The sequence below is a fragment of the Phalacrocorax aristotelis genome, chromosome 28, assembly GCF_949628215.1.
Source record: "Phalacrocorax aristotelis chromosome 28, bGulAri2.1, whole genome shotgun sequence".
Classification (NCBI taxonomy): domain Eukaryota; kingdom Metazoa; phylum Chordata; class Aves; order Suliformes; family Phalacrocoracidae; genus Phalacrocorax; species Phalacrocorax aristotelis.
Genome location: NC_134303.1, coordinates 781,586 through 803,962, shown reverse-complemented (window position 1 = coordinate 803,962; position 22,377 = coordinate 781,586). Strand labels below are relative to the sequence as shown.

The window sequence follows — 22,377 nt, the reverse complement described above, 5'->3', positions numbered from 1 at the left end:
AGGCAGGTGAGCCTCCCACGGGCCTCCCGCCCGCCATGGAGCCTCGTCCTGCTGCATGTCGGTACCTCCGGATCCTCCCGTGATGCCCGGGGAGTGATGCCCGGCACGAGGAGGAGCCGGAGCAGTGGGAGCAGCTGATGTCGAAGCACCAGGACGCTAAACCAGAGCGCTGGCGAAGTGGGAGCACATCCCTTCGCCCCTGTCGCTCCCCATTGCCGTCCTCGATGCGAGTGCCTTTGCTTGCAGAGGCTTAATGCCGGGTCACGCTGTGAAGACACTTCTGTTTGCAGGCTGATAGGCCCGGGCCCGCGGTCCTTCCTGCGCCTGGGTCTTGGTGGCCTGCTTGTGTCGGCGACGTGTGCTCTCGAGATAGGGCCAAGCACTTGGCCAGAGGCGTCGGGGCCGGTTGGTGCAGGTGGGATAAGGCAAGGCCACAAGCTTGACACCCAGCCTGGGGTGTGAAGGAGAACATGTCTGCCCTGATAACGGGGGGAGCAGAGCCGGTTTCGCACCACACAAACACTGCAGGGTTTAAAAATCTTGCCGGCGCTTTCGAAATCCTCCGGAGTTACTAATAACTTCTGCTTCCGCACCAAAGTGCCGCGAGCGGAGTCGCTTCTTCAGCCTTCTCCAACCTTTTGTCTCTCCCTCCGCGGCCCTTCCTGGGGACGCCGGGTGATTAACGGCTCGGCTCTGGGCTGGTCTTCGTTTCCTTGGGTGCTTGCTCTGTCCGTGGGGTGAGGAGCTGTCGTCGTCGCTGGATTCTTCCCGCTTTGCTCCCGTCCTCGCCTGCCCCTCGATCTGGGTCTGCTTCTTGCTCCATCTACATCACGCGACGGGGTTCCCGGCCCGGCTGGGGTCGATGCTGTAATACGAACAATAGCGGCTTTCCTGTGACGTCATTCCATCCTGACACGGACCGGCGCGGATCTTGTCACGGACAGAGCGGCGGCGGCTCGATCCCGCTCTTCCACAGCGTCTGGCGGTCGCTGCGATCGGAACATTAACCTTCCCAAAGCAGCACCCCGGGCCGTTTTTCTGACGTTTCAGGCTTTTTTTCTTGCAGTGTCGTGGTTGCTGCGGTGTCGCGGTTGCTGCGGCGACGCGCCGGCGGTTCCCTTTCAGGCGTCGTTCGCAAGCGCCGCCTGAGTTTTCTCCTGCTTTCTGCCGCTGGCTTCGTTTCGCTCGTGGAACGTTCCTCCCGAGCGGCGAGGTCGGGATCCTGAGCGATCCGTCAGCTGACGCGATCTGCCTTTCCTTTTATCCTCGCACACGTCGCATTCGTGGTGCGGATTTGCGGCCGGGGATGCTTTTTCAGCCTGGTGTTGTTAGCTTGTGAGGGAGAGGAGGAGTTGGCCCGACCAGTGGGGCTCAAGCACCCTCGGGACTAAGCTCACATCTGAGCTTTGCTAAGCCTCGCTGCAGTTGGGGTTGAAACGCTCAAGTTATTCCTAAATCGCTGCCGGTGCAAATTTTGGTGGTTTCTAATTATGGTGCTACTGGAAAACTGGCCCCGGTAATTAACAATCTTTGTTTTGGGGTGTTGAAGTCTCCATCAGAAGCTTTTAATACAGGCTTAATGTGCTCCGCAGACAGCCGGGGTCTGGATCAGAGGGTTTTCTGCGAGGCTGAACCCGCGTGCGGTTGTCTCTGTAACCGGGGACCTTTCGCTCCCACCCCATGGCGCTGGCTTCGTTCCGCGGCTCGTGTTAACGACGGGGTAATTAGCTCAGCCCTGCCTCGGCAGCAGCGCTCTCCAGCCCTCGGCTTGGCAGCACTGGCCTCTCGCCGCCTCCCGCTCCGTAAAGCCTCGCTTTCCCTCCGCGCCTATTGAATTATTTGGGAATACGATAACGAGGACGATAGATTATCGTTACGCCCTCTTAGAACCGCCCTGCGTGATAATTTGGGGGTGAATAGCCCCGAAACGGCTCGCCCGTTCCCGCGGCTGGGTAGGCACCGCCTGCGTATCTCGGCGCCGTCGGGGGGGCCCGTCCCGGCGCTCGCGGCCGGGTTTTAAGCCGCGCCGGCGGCATCGAGCGTTCCTGTGGGACGGATGGCGGCGGTGAGCGCCGAGGCCTCGAGGCTGTTCCGACCGTCGCAACGAACCAGCCGCGCCGCGTGAAGCTCGCTCTAGATTCCAAGCTGAATCCATCGAGCTTCTGTGCTCTGCGCGTGCGAGACGTGTTTTCATCCATGAGAGCTTTTCCGCCTGGAGCCGAGGGGCTGATTTTGAGCCCACGAATGCACGGAGGGACGTGCTGCTGCCATTGGGAAGGAAGCTGGGCTTAAAACCCGGGGCGATCTCTGGCCAAGGAACCAGGTGTTGCTCTTGGAGTCATCTCTGGTGGTTTTCCTCAGCAAAACGGGGTGGAAACGGGAAAGTTTCCATGTGGAGTGGTTTTCCTTATGGGAACTGCCTGTAAGGCACAGCTTCCCGGTGGGATGTTGGCAGCAAAAGGGTGGGAGACACCTCCGTGAAGCGTTTAGCTTCGAGTTGGAGGTGAATAAATGACATGGAGGAAGTAGGACCGTGCTTTGCAGCTTGCTCCAGCCGCTGCGATTTCCCCTTGCGGCAGCTCTCGCTGCTCCCGCACGCTAACGAAGGCTTCCCAATGGGACGCAGGAGGCCTTCCCCGCCAGCTAACCACGTTTCCTTCTGGAAACAGCTGGTTAGAAGTGGGCGGTGGCAGTTATTTTTGCCGATCTCCCCTCGCTTTTGCAGCTGGTTGACCTTTATTCTTGGCTTTTCTGACCCATTGGGAAGGTGTAGAGCCTCCGTAGGAAGCCCGACTCCAGCGGTGCTTCAAGCCCGGCAGCCCATCTCCTGTAACGAGCCGCGCTGTGTTCTTCGGCGATGCGTCCCGGTCCCCTGCGTGCCGCCGAGGCTCGGCCAGCGAGGCAGAGAGCGGGACGGGAGGCCGACGGGGCGCTTTTGGCTCACTCCCATGCCTTATCTTATTTCCCCCTTTCGAAGAGCCGCAGGGAAAGACGTCGTTCCCTCTTCGGAATAAGTCATTCTGGCTGGTTGCGGTTGGGGCGAACGCGTGTTGACGTCGATAAGGCGTCAGTGGGGGGTCTGGGTCTGTGCTCTGCGCCCGGCCCCGCTGAGGTGGGTTATTTAACTGTTTAACAAAGCCTAAATACAGGCTTTTGTGCAGCCTGGTCTGGGTCCGGGGCAGCCATGCGTCACAGGGGTCCCTTCTGTGGCCTGAATGTACAAGACACACGTCATGAGCCCCGTCAGGACAACCTGAGGTGCCGTCGGTCATGGAAAAAGCTTGCAGAGGAGCTGGGGGTTGGGTTCAGCTGCCGGCAGCCCTCTAAATCTGTGAATTAGGTACTGGACTTTGATATATCTGGGGGGAAGGAATCTGTCTCGCTGCTGCATCTGTTTCAGCAGCCGTTGAAATAAGTTGGTCTTGCTGTGTGAGGGGGTCTGAAGCGACTCGATTCTCTGTTTTAGCGGGGAAAAGCACAAAAGGAAATCTAAACTGCATTAAAATGACATTACTGGCCGTATCAAAAGCCGTGCCATTGACGTCGCGATGAGACGTGCATTGAGCGCTCCCTCTTTGGAGCCCTTGTCGTGGCAGTACAAGCGTGCTAAAGGCACCGAGCCTCCCCCGGCCCCGCTCCGGCTCTCCCAGCGACGCTCCGACAAACGGCGGCGTAAAAGACGTTTTCAGAGCTGTATAAAACCCGGCCATTGAGCGCGGCGGCCGCTCGGACCGGGCTGACAATGGAGCCGTTGTGATCCGGGCGGTGGGGAGGCCCTCCCATCGGCAGCATAGTCAAGGAACCAAACCTCAATGGGGCATTATGAGCCCTTCGTGTGGCATTATCGGTGCTCCCGGCAGCCGTAAATAAAGTCGGGGCTAAGCCGGATGGCCACAACGGCAGGGCCTGGGGGATGGAGGTGGCCGGACCTTGGTGAGAGATCCTTTACCTGCGTCGGGCACGGTCCCTTTCTCACGGTGGGACGGTGAGTAGGGTCTGTAAAATGCTTTGGAGACCCCAAAGTGGAGATAAACCCCAGCATTTGGGCCAAGCGTCGACAGCTCCGGCCCAAGGTGGCTCCCTGAGACGTTTAAGCTAGCGCTAATGCTGAGTTCAAGCCTCTCAGGGGGAGAATTTATCCACAGGGGAGGATGGAGAGGAAGGCAACCTGTTCTTAGGGCTTTTCCCGGGTCTGGTTTAGCTCGGGTGCCTGCGTGGAATCGGCCGCGCCGAGCTGGGGCGGCGGCTCTGGGTGTAAATCACGGCTTTGGCTAAGTCGGTTCAGGAGGATTTTATGGCAGCCGTTGTCAGAGGAGCGGCAATTTAATGGCAAGGCGTTGCTGCAGGAATGGGAGGGGGAAACCGCTTTATCAGCGGGCCAAACTGGCTGGAAATGGAGCTACAGGAGGGGAATTTGGAAGGGAGCGGGGTGCTCATTAGTGAAAACGCATCTCAGAGGGACGTCGGGACCGTCTGGCGGGTCTCTTCCCGGGGAGCTGGGGATGCCGTTCCCCTGGATTTTGGGGAAGAGCCGCCATGGAGTTGCTGATGAAGAATCCATCGAGGTAAACGGGAGGCTGGAACCGCAGAGGGGCCGGGCCAGTACGAGGCAGCGCTCGCTGCTCCAGAGCCAGCTCTCGGGCGCCTTCGCCGTGGGAGGTTTTGTAGGGGATGGTCTGTATTGAATGTACTTCCTCCACCGGTGACCTTTGTCTTTGTGCACTTTGTTAAGTGGAGTTTCCTGGTCCCGCATGCAAATGGCGAGCAAAGGTAGAGGATTATTCTGAATAACCAGGTGAATGGGAAAATCCGGGTCTGATGTTGTCATTTTAAACACAGGTTTGGCCTCACTCCTCGGAGGTTGCGTCTCCGAGGCGTGCCAGCCCGATTGACGTCCTTCGCGCCACCTGCCCCGCATCTCTGAGTCACTTCAGCCCTTAAAAAAACGCCGAAGGGACCTTCTGGCAAGCCCCGCGTCCCTCCCCGAGGTCCGCTGTGTTTGCACTCGGCCTTTTCTTGTGAAGGAAACGGTTCCTGCCAACCCCAATCACGCGCGTGCGAGTGGATCTGAGCGCGCTTCACACCCTTCTCTTGTACAAATACCGGTGCCGGACGGGGTGACCTGGCCCCGCGGACGCGCGAGGCTGCTGGCCCACGCCTGCCGCCGGGCAGGAGTCACGCTGGCCTCCCTGGCGAAGCGAGCTCTTGTTCAGCTTCGCTTTTGCGTCCCAAGGGCAGGTCGCTCGTGCCTGACCCCGCGGTGTTGCGGTCCCGGGGAAGGCGGTGGGGGCCGCGGGGAGGGTTTCCGCGTCTCACGGTGGTGATTTCGACAGGAGGAAGCTGCCGCCGCTCTCTAAATAGCGCAACAGGGCCTGTCATAGTGAAACTGCAGGGCCGTAACCGTGCCGGGGGTGGTGAGCGGCGCTGAAACAGACCCTGATGTCCCTGCTGCTGCCGAGCAGACGCCCTCAAACGCTTCCCTTTCCTGTCGCATCCCACCTCCTGTGGCCGTGGGTGCCGCAGGACCTGTCCTCCCAGTTGGGCAGGAAGCTCTTTCTGAGGGTGATAAAAAGATGTTTCTATTTAGAGAAACCCTGTTCTTGGGGCTGCCTCCCTGGCGTGGCTCCGACCGGGGCTGGGGGCTCATGGTTTGCTCTGCTCAGAGAGCGTGGCGTGAGGGCGAGGGTGATGTTCCCGGCGTGGCTATTGCGGCTGTAATTTACAACCGCGGTTGGCAGCAGCCAGAGGTGCTGATGTACGGGGTTGGGCACAGCCGAAACCGGGGGCGAATTCCCCGTGGTGAAGCCTCTCCCCTGACCAGGGTGCCTTCGGGTGCCGGTGACCGATCCCTTGTGCTCAGCTGATAAATAATCTGGATGTGGTGCTTATTAAGGGAAGCAATAAACGCACCCTGCACTGCTCCGGCCTCTCCCGTCTCCAAGGAAGCAAAGCCACCAGTGCGGAGCTGCTCGGCGATCCCGCTTTCCCATCGCGTTGCCGTCGGGAGCAGGGAGCCGCAGCCGTTTGCGGGGCGATAACGGTGCCGAACAAAAGCCGCCTCTCGGAGCGGCACTGTTTCCAGGCTGGAAAATCCCCACGCAGGCTCCGCGCGCCCGAGCTGACGCCCCGAGCAGGGGCCAGGAGAAACGGCCTTGTTTCGCTCTGGGGGGGGGCCTTTCTGGGGAACGGGGTGAAACCATCAAGTATGCGTGGTTTTGGAGAATAAAGAGAAGGTGGTGGTTGTGTTCCTTCCATCAAGGCGTCTATTTTTACTCCCCTCTGAATTAGTGGGGTATTAAAATCCGGTAGACGCTTACATTTCTGAGTGACTGGCAGCTGGGAAAGCTGCTTCCCGAATTCCTGCCCCCGCAGCAGGCGCTCGGAAGCGACTCACAGTGAGGGCGGTTGGAAGGACGTGGGAGCCGCTCTCTCCGTTGGTGCCCGTTCTCCCACCTGCCTTCGGGGACGGCGAGGCGCTCCCACAGAGCTCTGGCCCCCCGCAGCCGAGGCTCCCCTCTCTCCCCTGTTCCGCAAGGAGCGATAGCGGGAGGTGGGAGGGCGGCCTTGAGACTGGGGCAGGCGCTGCAGGGGGCACGTTCCTGTCGCGTCGTGGGTGTCTGCGGTCCTGGGAGCATCTTTTCCCATCTTCCAGTGCCCGCTGCGGAGCAGGAGCTGTTTCTGTGCAGGATCCGGGTGTTCTCGAGCCCCTGCACGCCATCCCCCGGTGCCCGCTGTTTACATATCGGGGCGATCAACTCGGTACAGCATTAACTTGCTCTTTTAACCACGTCTTTTCGTTCCTTGCAGGGACTTCCTTCCCCGGGGCTCTGGAATTGTCACTCGACGGCCTCTCATCCTGCAGCTCATCTTCTCCAAGACAGGTACGGTTTGGCTGGTCTGGGCAGGGGAAAGCCCATCCAGCTCCCCCGTCACAAGAGGGAGAGGGTGGTTGAAACCCTTGGCTGGCAAACGCGGCCTTCGGGTGGGAAACGCCGCCGGCGTTCGGCCGCTCGCAGATTTACCGTTTAACAAGCGTACGAATGTTACGGGAATGGTTCTGGTTCCTTCCGAGTGTTCCTTGGACGGGGTTTTGGCTGCTGGGGAAGCACGCCTGCTCTTGGGGGGTGAAAACCGCCCCAGAGGTGGGTAAACGAGAGAGGGGGTTTCTGTAATTTGGTGCCGATGCCGGTGTTTCGGCGTACGACTGGCTGAGAGTGCGCGCTGGCGGCACGGGCTGCGTTCAGGCTCGTTTTGAACACGCTGCCCTTGACGCTGAAAAGTCGGGGTCTGTTCTGCAGGAGGCTGCTGTGGAAGGTTGTGATGACGCTTGCTTCCCCAGCATACGTTAAATCCCGAGGAAGACTGCGGTACGCTCCTAAACTAATGAGTCAGCCCTCTTGGGACGCACCGTGCTGGCGCAGGGGAGCGCTGGGGTATCCGTGAGGCCACAGGGGAGCAGGGAGCAGAGCGCGGCTTGAAGCCGTGGCACGTTTAGGGCCGTTTCACTCCGTCCTTCTGCTCCCCTCCAGCAGAAAATCCCTCTGTCCCTTAAAACACCGTTATCCTGATTATAAGGGAGACTTTGTCTGGCGCACAAGCGTTCAAAACGCTGGCGGTCGCTAATAGAAGCGTGCCCGGCTGTGTGCCCGTCGCCCTGTGACTGAGTTCCGCTTCGTGCCCTGGTGCGGAGGAGTTGCGAAATCGGGCTCTGCCCGGCTCCGCCGGCCCCGGCGCGTGGCGCGGAGCACCCAGGAGCTGAACGCGGGGCGCGACGACGGCTCCTTTTCCCAGCCAGGCACGCTTTGCCAGCGTCGGCCAGCCCCGATCTCCGGGGGGTTTTCCCCCATTGCCTTGCCCTGAATGAAACACGCGGTCCTCTTCCAAAAACGGGTGGGTTTGGGTCACTCCTGGCAGGGCTGGAGCGGCCTGTGCGGCCTCCTTTACTCAGGTGACCTGTTTTCAAGTAATTAGTCGTTTGCAAAACGCCGGTCGCCGGCTTCGGACGATAAGGTGTCATCAGGCGCTGGAGCAGGTGGGAGTGGAAGCGTGAGGGCAGGGCTGGTATTTCCCCTCGCCTCCACCCGGGGAGGAAGTGGGTTGCACCATCCCTCTCCCCAGGGCGAGTTGTGGCCCCGAATCTATTAAAACCCCTTTTTGAGGAGCTGTTGGAAGGAACCAGGGAGCCCTTATCCCGGTGATGGAAGGAAGCGCTGTCTCTCTTCCCCCACGCCTCTCTGCTCAGCCTCCCCCCTCCCTCTGTCATAGTTTTAGCTGGGATAGAGTTAATTTTCCCCCTCGAAGCGTCTCTCGCACTAACAGGTTGCAAAACCCTTTCAGAACATCTCAGGTACCTGAAGGCGACTGCGCAGCGGCTCAGAGAAAAGCAGCTGCTTTTCTCTTCCCCGTCGTCTCCCCCGCGGGGGAGCCGGGGCTGGGTTAATGTTTGGCTCCTGGCACAAGTTCCTTGGCCTTGGAGGGGAGAGGGGGAGAGTTGCCGGGGTCAGAGTCAGGCCGGCAGCTCGGCGGGGGCCGTCGGCTGTGGGTGCAGAGGGAAACGGAGCGATAAATCTGGAAAGTGAATGAGTAAATGAAAGAAAGCTCGAAGCGCAGGTGGAGGGAAGCTGCGGTTCCTCCTCGGCGAGGGGATGCCGGGGCGAGGAAGCACCGCCGGCCCTTCCTTGCCGGATGGCGCGAAGGCAATATCCCGGCTCTCCGGCCCCGGCGTGCCTTCCCGCGGCCCTCTTGCCAGCACGAGGGGTGCTGCCAGCGCCGGGCGGTGCGGGGGGGCTCGCCGCCCTGCCTCCCAGGCGCCCCGGAGCATCTTGGCAGCCAAAGACTCGGAGCTTTCTTCAGCGTCAGGAATCTGGGCAATAAAGCGTTTAAAAGCGATCGGCGGGGACTGAAAGGCAAACAGGCGCGGGTGAAAACAAACACGGCCGTTCTGATGGCGAGGTTCGCTAGCTGGAGCCAGCGTCGGCCGCCTGCCAGCAGCTCACCCAAGGGCAGTTTCTTTTTTGGCAAAGGGAAACGTAACTCCAAGTCCACATCAAAGCAGCTGCTGCCAGCGCAGAGGCAGCAGGCGGAGTGTCAGCGCGCTCGGCCCGAGCCGGCTGGCTGCCATCTCCCGCTCCTTCCTCCTTGGCTGGAGTAAGAGGCGAGGCCAAGTTTATCTGGGGCTGCTGCCAGTCAGGAGGCTGAAGACGACCAGGTTAATGCCCGGGCAGGTCCTCAGTGCCTCTCCGGGGCGTTGATCCCGCCCAGCTGCTCGGCGGCGTCGCACCGGAGCGCGTGGCCGCTTCTGCCACGTGGCGTAGGGACGTCTCTAAACCAGCGGGAGCTCGGTGCGCGTCCTGCGCCGGGCTCCAGACGGCCAAGGTTTCTCCTTTTCTTTCTTTTTTTTTTTTTTTAATTTTTATTTTTTTAATCTCTTCCAGAATATGCCGAGTTTTTGCACTGCAAATCCAAAAAGTTCACGGATTTTGACGAGGTACGGCAGGAGATCGAAGCGGAAACCGACAGGGTGACGGGAACGAACAAAGGCATCTCTCCCATCCCCATCAACCTCCGCGTCTATTCGCCGCACGGTGAGTGAGCTGCTTCTCTGCCCCAGGCCTCCGCGTGTTAAAACACCGCCGAAGAAGAAAAGCCGGAGTTCGCACACGCGGCGGCTGCGGGATTTAGCCCAGCCTGCATCCTAAAAGCAAAGGGTGGCTGCTACGTGTGTCTGGCTGCTCTTAGCCCGGCCTGGGGGGGCGATGGGGGCTGCCTGGGCCGCCCCCTGAGCAAACACAGCAGTTCCTTTTCCTTGCGAGGGGATTTTAAGGCTTGCAGAGGGGGGTATCTGTCAGCGGATCTGAAGAGATGCAGCTGCGAGACCGACAGCTCCCGGCGCCCGGCCCTCGACCCCGAACGCGGGCGGTCTCTGTCCTTTTCAGTGTTGAACCTGACTCTGATCGACCTCCCGGGTATCACCAAAGTGCCGGTGGGGGACCAACCGCAGGACATCGAGTACCAGATCAAAGACATGATCCTGCAGTTCATCAGCAGGGAGAGCAGCTTGATCCTTGCCGTCACGCCGGCCAACATGGATCTGGCCAACTCGGACGCGCTCAAGATGGCGAAGGAAGTTGATCCTCAAGGTAAGACGGACGCGTCCTCCTGCCCGCCTCTGCCCACACCGCTGCTCCAGCCCAGGTACAGGGCGATAAAGCCCCCAGCGGCTGTTGCGGCACAGTCTCAGCAACCAGTTCCCCCATTTTGGTACCGGAGGGGTCTCCTTATCCCTCCTCCTCCTCCTCTCACAGAGGGCTCTCCGTCCTCGGGCGGTTGAGGAAGGGCCAGCGGTTCCGCTCCTCGCTGGCGAGCCCGTGCCTGCTTCGCTTACGTGCCCTTTCGGCGCGTTCTGTGAAACGCGATTAATCCGTTGCTCGTTTGTGTGGCCGCTCCAGGCTTGCGGACGATCGGAGTCATCACCAAGCTGGATCTGATGGATGAAGGCACAGACGCCAGAGACGTGCTGGAGAACAAACTGCTTCCTTTACGAAGAGGTATAATGAACCGCGAGGGCTTTGCGTCATCCCGTATCCTTCCCCCTCCGCGGCCTCCGTCTCTCGGGTGGGGAGGGTGGTGTTTCAAAACGACTCCCAAGGGCCGCTCCGGTGCTCTCCGGTGTCTGCTGGGGAGCCCAGGCCCTTCGCGCTGCCGTTTCCTCCGGGGGCAGTGGCGGCCGACGGCGATACGGAGCCGCACGGCCCTGCTTAGCCACCTTTCGGCTGGGTCCGCCCGTAGCAAGAGCCGACGTGTCCCCTTGCAGGCTACATCGGCGTCGTTAACCGAAGCCAGAAGGACATCGATGGTAAGAAGGACATCAGGGCAGCGCTGGCGGCCGAGCGGAAGTTCTTCCTCTCTCACCCGGCTTACCGGCACATGGCCGACCGGATGGGCACCCCGCATTTGCAGAAAGTCCTTAACCAGGTAGGCTCCGTTCCCTTCCCGAGTGTTTTGCGGCGCTGGTGTTTATCTCCGGTGGAAAAGGGCCGTTCCTGCGGCCGCTGCGGCGGAGGAGGGTGTCTCAGTTACCTCGGTTCTTCTTGCAGCAACTGACCAACCACATTCGGGAGACGCTGCCTTCGCTGCGCAGCAAACTTCAGAGTCAGCTGCTCTCCCTGGAGAAGGAGGTTGAGGAGTACAAGAACTTCCGCCCCGACGACCCCACGCGAAAAACCAAAGCTTTGTTACAGTAGGTTTCCCTCGCTCAGCGCTGCGTTCCCGGTGCCTCGCCTCTCCCAGCCAGAAACGTGCCTGGCACAGAGCTAAACCCGCTCCGCGTGAGGGTCCCTTATCTCAGCCGGTGGCTTCTTCCAGGGAAGAGCCTGGAATAACCCTGTCGCTGGGAGCGAGCCGCGGCCCTGCCCGCTCCAGCGGTGCTAAGCTGGCGCCCAGGAGAGATCCCGTGTCCTCCTGGCGCTTGGCTGGGAAGGACGAGGCCAGCCTCCCCCAGAAACGCCTGCTGAGCATCTCTGCGGGCGAGGATTAGCGTCCCGGGCTTGCTGTGCCCTGCGCGCGCGACCTGCCTGTCCTAAAGCAAATGGTTTGGTCTCGGGATTAGAAAGGACGACTTGCCTCCGTCCTTGACCTGCTCACGTGCTCTTTAGGCTACCACAAAAGGGAGGGGTTTTTTTCCTTCTGCGCCTCCAGGAGAGGGAATTCACAGAAATCCTACACAGCCCTGACCAGCTGACGCGGAGCTGGTGGGATGGTGCTGGCCGTAGGGGCAGGTCTGGGCGTCCGTCCGTCTGCTGTACTCAGCCAGCGCCCGTTTAATCCCCTTGCTTCTCCACAGAATGGTCCAGCAGTTCGGTGTGGACTTTGAGAAGCGAATCGAAGGTTCAGGAGACCAGGTGGACACGCTCGAACTCTCCGGGGGTGCCAGAATCAATCGCATTTTCCACGAGAGATTTCCGTTTGAGTTAGTGAAGGTACGGTTAATCTGGGGGCACGTGTGCCGCGCAGATAAGCGGCGGGCACGGTCTGTTCCCACAGAAAGCAGCACGTGGCTGGGATGGGCTGAATTCCCTCTCACCAAGCTGTGCCTTCCACGTGGAGCTGAAGCCCAGCTTGGCCCCGGCAATCACTCAGCACCTGGGTGTGTTTCCCTTCCTGGCACTCGAGTGTTTACAGAAGGAGGGGATGTTTTATTAGTCAGTCATCTGTTGCGGTAGGCACGCTGGGCTGCCGTTCCTGGGTGGCGATGCCTGACGTCTGGCTTAATCGCTGGGCTTGCAACGAGGAAGTTGTAGAGCAGGGGAGGAGGATGTCAAACCAGGGTAGCCAAGATCCAGCGAGATCCCGAGATTTGAGATAAGGAAACCACAGAGAGCGAGCCGGCCCGGCCTGGAGGGAGAGCAGCCCCCGAACCTGCCTGTAAAGTGCCTCGTGGGCTGGAGACGACGAGTGCCTCGGGCAGGCGCCTGCCTCCTGCCGTGCCGCAAAAGAAGGGCCGCGGCGCTCGCACCGAGCTCGCGGGATCGCCGGGAGTTGCTTGTAAAAATCTTAACTCTGGCTTTCCTCCCTGTTCAGATGGAGTTTGACGAGAAGGACTTGAGGCGAGAAATAAGCTACGCGATTAAAAACATCCATGGTGTGAGGCAAGTATCGGAGCGGCGCGGTCACGGATCCCGCGCTCCTTAGGGTAGGTCGGTAAGCCTGGCCCGCAGGCCGTGCGTGCGATCGGAGCCTTCCCGCCGAGGGAGAGGCGATACCTATCGCCGTCAGCTCATCGCCATGTCGTGTGGAGACCGGCGTTTGCCGAAAACGCACGTCCCTTGCCTTTTGGAGGGAACGAAAGGGATAACCCGGCCTCCCCGTGTGGCCCTCCAGCATAGCGAGCGGCCTCGGTTAGCGGAGTCAGGCCTGCCCCGCTCCCGCTGCACCCTGGAGAGCCCAGGGGAGGCTGCAAGAGACGCTGAGCTGAAAAACTTCCCCTCGTGCCTTTAGTTCAGCCATGAAAATAACCGTTATCTTTCCTTTCACGTTCCCTTAAGCGGGGGAAGAAATGACCTTGAGAGGAAGGTAGGGAATGTGGGTTAAACCCCCTCGCTGAACGAGGGATCGGGGTCCCGGGCGTGGGCGTGCGCGGGGGGGACGGGCCGCCTCCCTGGGGAGCCTCGCGCTTCCCCTCCCCTGACGTGGGAACTGGGGACCCCGGAGAGCAACGGCGTCAAAATGCGAGCCCTCCGCTTGGCAGGCCGGCCCTCCGCTGGCCCGCCGCTCTGCCGGGGAAGGAGAAACGAGGAGTTTCTCCCTTGTGCTTTAACGCTCTCTCCCCAGGGGCCGCTTGGCCCGCTGCTGGTGCAGCCATTTTCCCTAAACGCCACCAAAACGGTTCATTCCTTGCGGCGCCGATACGCCCGGGCTCCCTCGCTTCCATCCGAGGGGGGAGTAGCGCCCTCGTCTGAGGCGCCGCAGGGCTTGGAGGGTGCTTCCACGGCCTGGGGGGCTGTGCCGCCGCCCCGTCCCCTCTGAGGGGGTCGTGGCCGCCCCGACGGCGGCGGGGAAGAGCGGGGTTCGGCGATGCCGTGGCTCCAGGCCTGCGGCCGCCCCAGCTGACGGCGCTGGGGAGGGAGTTGCTCTTCCAGGACGCGGCCGATCGCCTCCAAAGCCTGATCACCCATTTTGTGTTTTTTCTCCGCCATGTCTCTGCCCTCTCGCCCCGCCTGCGGATACCTGTAGGACGGGGCTCTTCACCCCAGACTTGGCATTCGAGGCCATTGTGAAAAAGCAGGTGGTGAAGCTGAAAGAGCCTTGTCTGAAGTGTGTCGACCTCGTTATTCAGGAGTTAATCAATACAGTTAGACAGTGTACCAGTAAGGTATTGAACCGGCTGGAGGCCATCCAGCCCCTTCCTACCAGTGGGATGGGGAAGCAGGAGCGATGCTCTAACCTGCCTGCCTTGCCTGGTTTCCCCTCCAAAAAAAAGAAAAGAGAAAAAAAGCCAGAAAACTGATAAAATCGGGGAGCCCCTTAAGCAAATTGGATATTTCTGAGCTTCGGCTCGCGTCTCCTAACCCGGAGCCCTCCCTGCTGCCTTCGGCCGAGGGGATCGGCCGGTCCTTGAGCCAAGGCCGGAGCACCCAGCGCCTCCTTCGAGCGCTGGCAGCGCCCCCGAGCCCGCCCCGCGCCCCCCGACGGACGCGGTCGGGCTTTCCGGGGTCGCTCGACGAGACGCTTCGGCTTCCCGCGTCCGTCGCCCTCCCGGGGACGGGACGGCTCTCGCCGCGAGGGGCTCTCCAGGGCCCTGGCTGCGGCGGCGGGTTAGAGGGGCTGCTGCCGAGGCCGCGTCCCGGTAGGAACCAGGCAGGCGGGCAGGCTGCTCTTGGACCCTGGTACCTCTCGTAGCACGTGTTTTCTTTCTCAAAGCTGCAATTTAAACTGCTGCTTCGCTGCACTCTGGGAATCCTGGGAACGTGGAAACAAAAAGCCGGGGACGGCAATTCCGGCAGAGGGTTTGGTGGCGTGCCTGTAAATCCTGCAGTTCAATGTCTGCCATTAATAAGCTGCTTGATAACAATTTTGCATTTCAAAAGTTCCCCCCCCCCCCCAATTGTCGTTTATTTCCAGTGGAAGTGTTAATTACCCGAAGCTGTGCCAGGGCCCTGCATCCACGGGCCGTTTCCATATTTAATTACCAGCTTCTCAGAGCGGTGGTTTTTTTTTTAAACTTCTGGTAGCACCAAAAAACACACCTTCCACTGGAAAGAGGGCAGGAAGAAGAGCTCCTCTCTCCTTCCAACGCTTACATTATTTAAAAATCAATAAATTTAAGCTACGTACAGGCGAGAACGTGAAAGCCTCTGCGGCGTTCGCTACCCAGAGTGCCTTTGCGGAGCGCGACAGTTTAAATGCCGCCCTGGCTCTGTAAGCGGTAGCGCCGCTGGGGGTCTGCTGGGGGGTCAGGAGTTCTCCGCTCTCTCTCCTTTCCAGTGTGGTTTGACTGTGAGCTGGGGAAGGTGAAGAAGCCAGCGCCTCCTGCCGAAATTCCTTCCGCCTCGAGCGCTCGGGGAGGCTCTCGCCCCCAAACTGAGTTGAAATTCAGTGTTTTCCTAGAGCTGGGTCTGACTAAGCCAGTCTAGAGGGAAGCCAGGAGCCTCGCCAGGGATTCTCCTGGCGCTGCCGCCCCCCATGCGCGGAGGCGAGGCACCCTCTGGCCAGTAGAAGAGCCCCCGAAGCCGCAGGGAGTTTGGGGTCCGGGGCTGAGCTGCCCGCGAGACGCGGGGCGCCGCTCGCCCCAGCGCCTCCGAGGCACCCGAAGGAATTTCTCAGGCAGGCGCTGCAGCTTTTTCCTTCGCACATTTACTAACCTTAATCTAAAAACCAAAAATCTCATTTTTTCTTTTCTTTTCTGTCTTTGTTGCTATTCCCCCCCCCCGTCCCCGCCACGCTCCACTCGCTGCTCCGCTCTCGCTCTCTGCATGACGCAGGACGGGGCTCTTCACGCCCGACATGGCCTTTGAAGCCATAGTGAAAAAACAGATTGTAAAGCTTAAAGAGCCCAGTTTGAAGTGTGTTGATCTGGTAGTCTCAGAGCTGGCCACGGTCATTAAAAAGTGTGCCGAAAAGGTAACGGCTCTTAATTCATCCCTTTTTGTCTAATCTGAACATCTGGAATATATCTGCTCCCGGGACCCAGCCGAGCAAAGCGAATTCAGCCGCGAAGGTTGTCGCTAATTCTGGGGGACGCCGTGTCCTTCTGACGCCCGAGCGCTTGTCGGAAAGGCCGGCAGATAGAGGCGGGGCGTCGACGCGGCTTCGCGGCACGGGTCCTGCCGAGCCATATTGCACAGGTGTTTGCTCGCCGCCCCCCACCCCGTAACGGCAAAGGCTAAAAAACGCTGCTCGCGTTGCCCAGATCCCACCCGCTCGCGCCTCGCTTAGCCGCAGCTCGCGCTTCGTGCCGCGAAAACCTGCTTGGCCGCGGGGTCCGAGGGCGGGGGGAAAAAACAACAAACAAACCCTGGATTTGGGTGTTTGGCATCGCTTCAAGGCCCCCGGGAAGGGGATTCTGCTGATCTTGTCGGATCTAGTGAAGAGAATCAAGTCTGTCGCTTCTTCCACCCCTGAGCCCCAGTTGTGTCCCCCTGGCAGAACTGGGGCTCGCTCCCGGCTGTCCCCCGTCCCCTTCGTGAGCGTCTCCTGTCGCTGGCTTGCTGCGGTGAGCGCTGGAGGCTGCCACGGTCCCCTCAGCAGCGTTTTTTTTTTCCCCCCCGGCCTTCTCCCTTTCTTTTCAGCTTGGTTCCTACCCCAGGTTACGAGAGGAGACGGAGAGGATCGTTACCACTCACATCAGGGAACGGGAAGGCAAAACGAAGGACCAGGTGAGCTCGCGCCATCTTCGCCTTGCCTAGAGGGCCACAAGGACGAGGCAAGCGCTGGCCGTGCTCCGCGGCAGCTTGGGCCCCGCCAGCCGGCATCTCCCCACTCGTGATCCCCAAGCTCCCTCTCGCGGCAGCTCTGGCATCTCCTGCGTGCTCGGCCGTGTCCCCGAGCGCACCCCCGGGGCTCCGCGGCCGCGCTGACCCAGCCGTGCCCCGGCTGCGGGCGTGCAGCCCTCCCGGCGGGGGGCCCGGAGAGCTGCGGTGAACGGAGCGAAGTGCAGTTAGTGCGGGTCACGAGCAGGGTCCCCAGGGCTCAGTGCTGGGGCCGGTCTTGTTTAATACCTTTATCAATGAGCGGGGCGAGGGGATCGGGCGCGCCCCCAGGGAGTTGCAGATGGCACTGAGTTGGGTGGGAGGGTCGAGCTGCTCAAGGGCAGGAAGGCTCTGCAGAGGGGCCTGGACAGGCTGGATCGATGGGCTGAGCTTAACTGGGTGAGGCTTAACAAGGGCCAGTGCCGGGTCCTGCCCTTGGGTCACCCCAACCCCAGGCAGCGCCCCAGGCCTGGGGCAGAGGTGCTGGGAAGTGCCCGGCGGGGAAGGCCCTGGGGGTGCTGGCTGAGAGCCGGCTGGGCATGAGCCAGCAGTGCCCAGGTGGCCAAGGAGGCCACCAGCCCCCGGGCTTGTGTCAGCCCTGGTGTGGCCAGCAGGGGCCGGGCAGGGATGGGGCCCCTGTGCTCGGCACTGGGGAGGCCCCACCTCGAATGCTGGGCTCAGGTTTGGGCCCCTGGGGACAAGAAGGGCCTGGAGGGGCTGGAGCGTGTCCAGAGAAGGGCAGCGGGGCTGGGGCAGGGTCTGGAGCACAAGTGTGCTGGGGGGTGGCTGAGGGGGCTGGGGGGGTTTAGCCTGGAGAAGGGGAGGCTGAGGGGAGCCCTTCTCGCTCTCTGCAGCTGCCTGAGAGGGGCTGGAGTGAGGGGGGGGTCGGTCTCTGCTCCCAAGTCACCAGGGACAGGACGAGAGGGAACGGCCTCGAGCTGCGTCAGGGCAGGTTTAGGTTGGGTGTGAGGGAAAATGTCTCCCCTGCCAGAGCGGTCAGGCCCTGGCACAGGCTGCCCCGAGAGGTGGGGGAGCCGCCATCCCTGGGGGGGTCAGACACCGCGCAGACGTGGCCCCTGGGGACGTGGGTTGGGGGGGGGGGGGGGTTGGGTTGGGGCTGGACTCGATGGTCCTCGAGGTCTTTTCCAACCGTAACGATTCCAAAATTCTAAACCCTCCAGATTCTCCTGCTGATCGACATTGAGCTCTCCTACATCAACACTAACCACGAAGACTTCATCGGATTTGCCAAGTAAGTCGCTTGCCGCTGGGATGGGTCCTCCAACTCCTGTTATAAACGAGGCTCCTGGTCCTGCCCCCAGTTTGCAGCGGGGGCGTGTGGGTTGCGTTACCCTTTCAGGGCCACCGGTGTGAAAACTGGTGGGGGATTCTCCCACCTCCCAGCGTAAATCACCAATTATCGGCGCTTTTTGCACCCGAGTTCTCTCAGATTTGCGATACGGGAGCTCCGCTTCTCCGCTTGCCCTCCGGCCAGTGTTAGAGGGCCTGGAGGTCTGAGCTAACCCCGCATCGTTCCTCAGACTCACCCGAAGCAGGGGTTGTCAGTGCTGCTCCTTAGGGCAGAGAGCCTGAAAAGCTGGAGCCGGCTCGTTCAGCCTCAGACGAACGGCTTAGTGCCCGCTCGCAGGAGCGCGTGCGATGAATTAAGGTAATTAAGGCTGTCCCGCAGAGGCACTGGGAATTTTCCGTGTCCCCCCAGGCACGCTGAGGGAATGGGAAACGCTTCTCCTGTCCCAGGGGAGCTGCCGCACTGGAGCTGAGGCGTCCCCCAGCCTTTGAGCCTTGTAACCCTCTGCCTAGGCAGGCGAGGCCGGGACCGGGAGCGGGGCTCTCCCGCTAGTCTGTCTTCCCTCAGCCTCGCCTTTCGGCCAGAGGATGGCTAGCGTTTTCCATCAGCGCAGCCCCGCGCTGGGCCGTAACTTCTCGGAAGCGCCCAGAGCCCCGGCTCGGGTGTCCCTGTGCGGAAGGAGCGGAGGCGAGCGCCTCTGCCCGGAGCTTCTCGCCATCTTCGCCCGCCAGAGCCCACACCACCTCCTCCTCTCGAAATTCCCCTAGCCTTCCTCTTGTTTTCTTTTCCCCCCTCTTTTTTTTTTTACGTCTCTGCTTTTCACCTTCATTCACAGTTCCTTCCTCTTCTCCTAATCTCTCCTGTTTTTCCTTTGAACCATCACCTCACTCTTTCCTCCGGACTCCTCTGAAACTCTCCCACTCCCCAGCTGTTACACTGAGCAGCACATGGCGACAGGGTGGGTACCTGCTCAAACAGCATGTCCTGGAGTGCCCGGGGCAGCCCCGCTTGCAGCTTCCCCTCCCCGCAGCCTTGCAGGGCTGTTTGGTGAGAGCCGGAGAGGCTTCTCCTCCAGGCTCAGCTTTGGATCGCGCTCGCAGCGGGGCTCAGCCGCGGGAGAGCTCCCCGCTCCCCTCCGGGACGCCGCGGCGCTCGGGCTGGCTCAGACCGGGCGCCCGGCCTTGCGTCCCGAGGGTTCAGGGAGGAACCGCGAGGGTCAGGGCCAGGCAGAGAGCGACGTCCCGCGCTCCCCCAGCCGGCAGGTTAGGGACGTCCTGGGTCGGAGGGACGGTGGCCGCTGTCCGCGCGGTCCCGCAGTCCCCTTCCCCAGGGCAAGGACCCCGTTTGTGCTTGTAAACTGCTGCTCCGTGGGGTGTCCCGGCATTATTCTAACTGTTTTCATGGATTTTGTTCCTGCTCCTGACTAACGGTTACGTCCCGCACCTCGCCCCTCGTCTCTTTGGTTGCTCAGGAGAGACAGGTAGCTTTCCCTCTGGTGCAGGTATGCTCTTTTCCGACCCTGGGGGGGGGAACTAGGAGGCTGCAGGTGTTTCTGGAGATGAGTCCTTCTGGTTACCGGCCTTGCGGTGGTAGGGGCGCATCGGCTCGCCTGGGTTCATGGACAGAAATCCCTTCTCAGTCGGCAGCCGCTGCCGATCCGCTCGGTGATTCCACTCCCGCACGTTACAGCCTTGCCCTTCGGAGCAGGCAGGCTCGTAAATGCCTGGAGATAAGGACTGTAAGGAAGGAGATAAAGCCGTCCGGGTTGGAAAGCCCCATCCCCCTCCCTCGGAACTGCTGTCTCATGAACGTCCAGTCCTGGGCAAAACTCTGGCGGGGGCTCCTCCGTCCGCGTTGCGACGTGCTGGCAGCGCGCAGGCTGGGTGGTCGCGGTTGAATTGGACACGTCGGGCTTCCCCTTTGGACTCGGCTCTTCCTTACGGCATTCCGGGTGGGAAGCGCGTCGTGGCCGCGCGGGCTCTGAGCGCTCGTCGCTTTGCTTTGCCTTCCCCTGCCTAAAGCTGCTCTTTTTGTTTTCCCGTTTCAGCGCGCAGCAGAGGAACACGCAGACGAACAAGAAAAGGGCCATCCCGAATCAGGTACGGCCGCCGGCTCCCCGGTCCTCCCTCGTCGCGTGGGGCAGAGGTAGCTCGCCAGGACCCCGCTCCGGCAGCCGCCAGAGCGGCCCGGAGCTGTTTCGCAGCTCTGAAATCGGGATTTGAGTTGATCCACCAAGCTCCTTCCTCGAGGGTTATTTGGCACCGGGGTCGGGGAAGGGCAAGACGGAGCTCTGGCTCAGGGGGCGGGAGCGTTTGCTCCGCAGGAGCTCCTCTAGAAGCAGGATTCGAGTTGATCCACCAAACCCTTCCTCGAGGATTTCACAGTGGGGTCGGGGAAGGGCAAGACGGAGCTCCGGCTCACGGGGCGGGAGCGTTTGCTCTGCAGGAGCTCCTCTAGAAGCAGCGGGAGTCGGGACAAGCCGGCTGGAGGAGCCCCGTGCTCTGACGTGGGGCAGGGTCTGGCCTAACTGCCCGCTCCCGCCCCTGGCGATCCACGCTAGCCCTCCAGGGTGGGGGGCGGAGGGGACGGGGGCCAGGAGGAGCGCGGGGACGTGCCCGGCAGCCGTGTCAGCCTCAGTTCTGTCTCACCATGCTGCCTCCCGCTTCCGAGAGGGTGTTTGCTATCCGGCGCGCATGACTGAGAGCAGGACGGGAAGCGGCCCTCGCACGGTGTTAGGTCTCGCAGTACCTAATGCAGACATTGCCTCGTGTTTGGAAAGAATGTAATGAAATATTAACACTGTAAAATTATAATTAATAGCATGTAACTGTTTTTCTTTTGCTGTTTTTCTGCTTTTTCCTACCATTTTTGTGCTTCCTGCTCTCTTCTCCCTTCCATCACTTTGTTTTTCTTCACTGTTCTGTCTCCTTGTCCTGCTTCTTTTTTTCCCTCCCCCTTAATTTTGCGCACCTAAAGGGTGAGATACTGGTAAGTACCCACATAGTGTGATAGTGCTGGTAGACGACACCCAGTGATGGACGTGGCCCTGCCAGAAAGACCTGTGAAACCTAAAACGATGCCTCCCGCTTCCCAGAATTGAGTACGCTGATGGCAGAGGAAGGTCAGGATTCCCCAAGGGGAGCAACGGGGCTCCGTGGCCTTAGTCTAGAGACGGGAATTGGGTCCATCCCCTTCATCCCCGTGCCTGGGCTCTTCCCACGGCCGCAAAAAACGGGGCTCGGGGCTGATCCCCGCCTGTGCCACGACCGTCGGGCTGCCGGCGCTGCCTGCCCTCGCTGGGAGCTCAGTACTGGGATTCAGGGCGTCAGTGCTGGTTTTGCTGGCCCGTGGGAGGCGAGAAGCCGCAGCTTTGGGGTTTTAGCACGGAGCTGCCCGCTGCCGTGGTGGGACGCGGCTCCATCGAGCGGAGCCCGCGCTGGAGGGAAGCTTAGGCAGGGGCGTCCCCTCTGCCCGTGTTTCGGGCAGGCGCGGCAGGTCGGAACTCGCCCCGCTGCGTTCGCAGCAGCTGCCCCTGGGGCCGGAGGTGCGTTTATCTCCCCCCAGGCCCCCGTTTTTGGGCTTGAGGGTGGTTCCCGAGCTTGCGCCGGCCGCGGTGTCGGCACAGAGATCCGGCAAGAAGCCCTCCTCTTCCGAGGCGCCTCTGCTCCCAGGTGTTAGCAGCTGGTGGAGGCAGACTTCGGGAGACCATCAGCTGCTTCCAGCCTCATTATTCACCCCACAGAGAGGTTTTCCTCGAGCGTACTCACTTCTGGGGAGGCGGAGGGCAGCGTTTCCCACCAGTGGAAAAGAGTTTCCCTGCCTGTGGTTGAGCGATCCCCTCTGGGGGCGGTGGGGTGGGCTGGGGGGCAGTCCTGACCCCACTGCTCCGGGCTCGGAGCCGAGCATCACTCTGGCGGTCCGAGAAAATGGAAGTGTCTGAGAGGGAAACAATCTCCAAACCCCCAATTTGGGCTTTACAGCCTCAAGGACCTCGGCTCAGGTATCGCCTCGGTCCCACGGGGTTGGCCGCGGCGCCCCAGTGTCCCCCCGGGGAAGGAAGCCAGGATAATTGGGCTCCTGCGGCCAGGGCCGGGCGCTGGGCTGGCGGATGAAGCCCGGAGGTTGGAGCTGGCTGCAGGTGAAGTTCCCCTGAGTCAACCGCCTCTATCAGCCTCACAGTCCCACGCAAAAGCGGCTGCAGCTCAGGTGCTACGTGCTTTCTTATCTCAAAAATGGTTTTTTTTATTTAATGAGGTGGCTGTAACGGCCCAGGCAAGCTCGGCGGCAGGAGGGACGTGGTGGCGAGGCAGCCGCCCTCCCGCCCCGCAGCCGGCAGCCGCCCCGCTCTCCCCGGGAAGGCCCGTACCTGCTGAAACCCCCGACTTACCAGCCGCACCCGCAGCTCCGGCAGCCTCGCGGGGCCCCGAGCCCGTTTCCCGTCTCTTCCAACCGTTCAGACACTTCCATTTTCTTTTAGCACCGCCCAGATGTTGCCGCAAAACCAAAGGAAACCCCCCCGAGGGCCCGTCTCTTGCCTCCCACACGACGGTTTCTGTGCAGGGCCGCTCTCCCATCGCTGGCTGTGTGGCTGTGATCGTGCTG

The 22,377-nt window shown here is 61.1% G+C and overlaps 1 protein-coding gene across 4 annotated transcripts in view; it reads left to right on the top strand.

Moving 5' to 3' along the window:
• DNM2 (dynamin 2) overlaps nt 1-22,377 on the top strand; it is a 33,238-nt gene that overhangs the window by 789 nt on the left and 10,072 nt on the right. For 2 of the 4 annotated variants that reach the window (XM_075076180.1, XM_075076178.1), the window contains exons 2-14: nt 6,808-6,881; nt 9,435-9,584; nt 9,936-10,139; nt 10,449-10,547; nt 10,814-10,974; nt 11,097-11,239; nt 11,843-11,978; nt 12,580-12,647; nt 13,732-13,870; nt 16,287-16,373; nt 17,648-17,718; nt 19,823-19,874; nt 20,752-20,763. In XM_075076180.1, the coding sequence (XP_074932281.1) occupies nt 6,808-6,881; nt 9,435-9,584; nt 9,936-10,139; nt 10,449-10,547; nt 10,814-10,974; nt 11,097-11,239; nt 11,843-11,978; nt 12,580-12,647; nt 13,732-13,870; nt 16,287-16,373; nt 17,648-17,718; nt 19,823-19,874; nt 20,752-20,763 (1,396 nt within the window). The remainder of the gene's footprint in view (nt 1-6,807; nt 6,882-9,434; nt 9,585-9,935; nt 10,140-10,448; nt 10,548-10,813; nt 10,975-11,096; nt 11,240-11,842; nt 11,979-12,579; nt 12,648-13,731; nt 13,871-16,286; nt 16,374-17,647; nt 17,719-19,822; nt 19,875-20,751; nt 20,764-22,377) is intronic. The other 2 variants (XM_075076179.1, XM_075076181.1) reach the window with 1 other exon arrangement.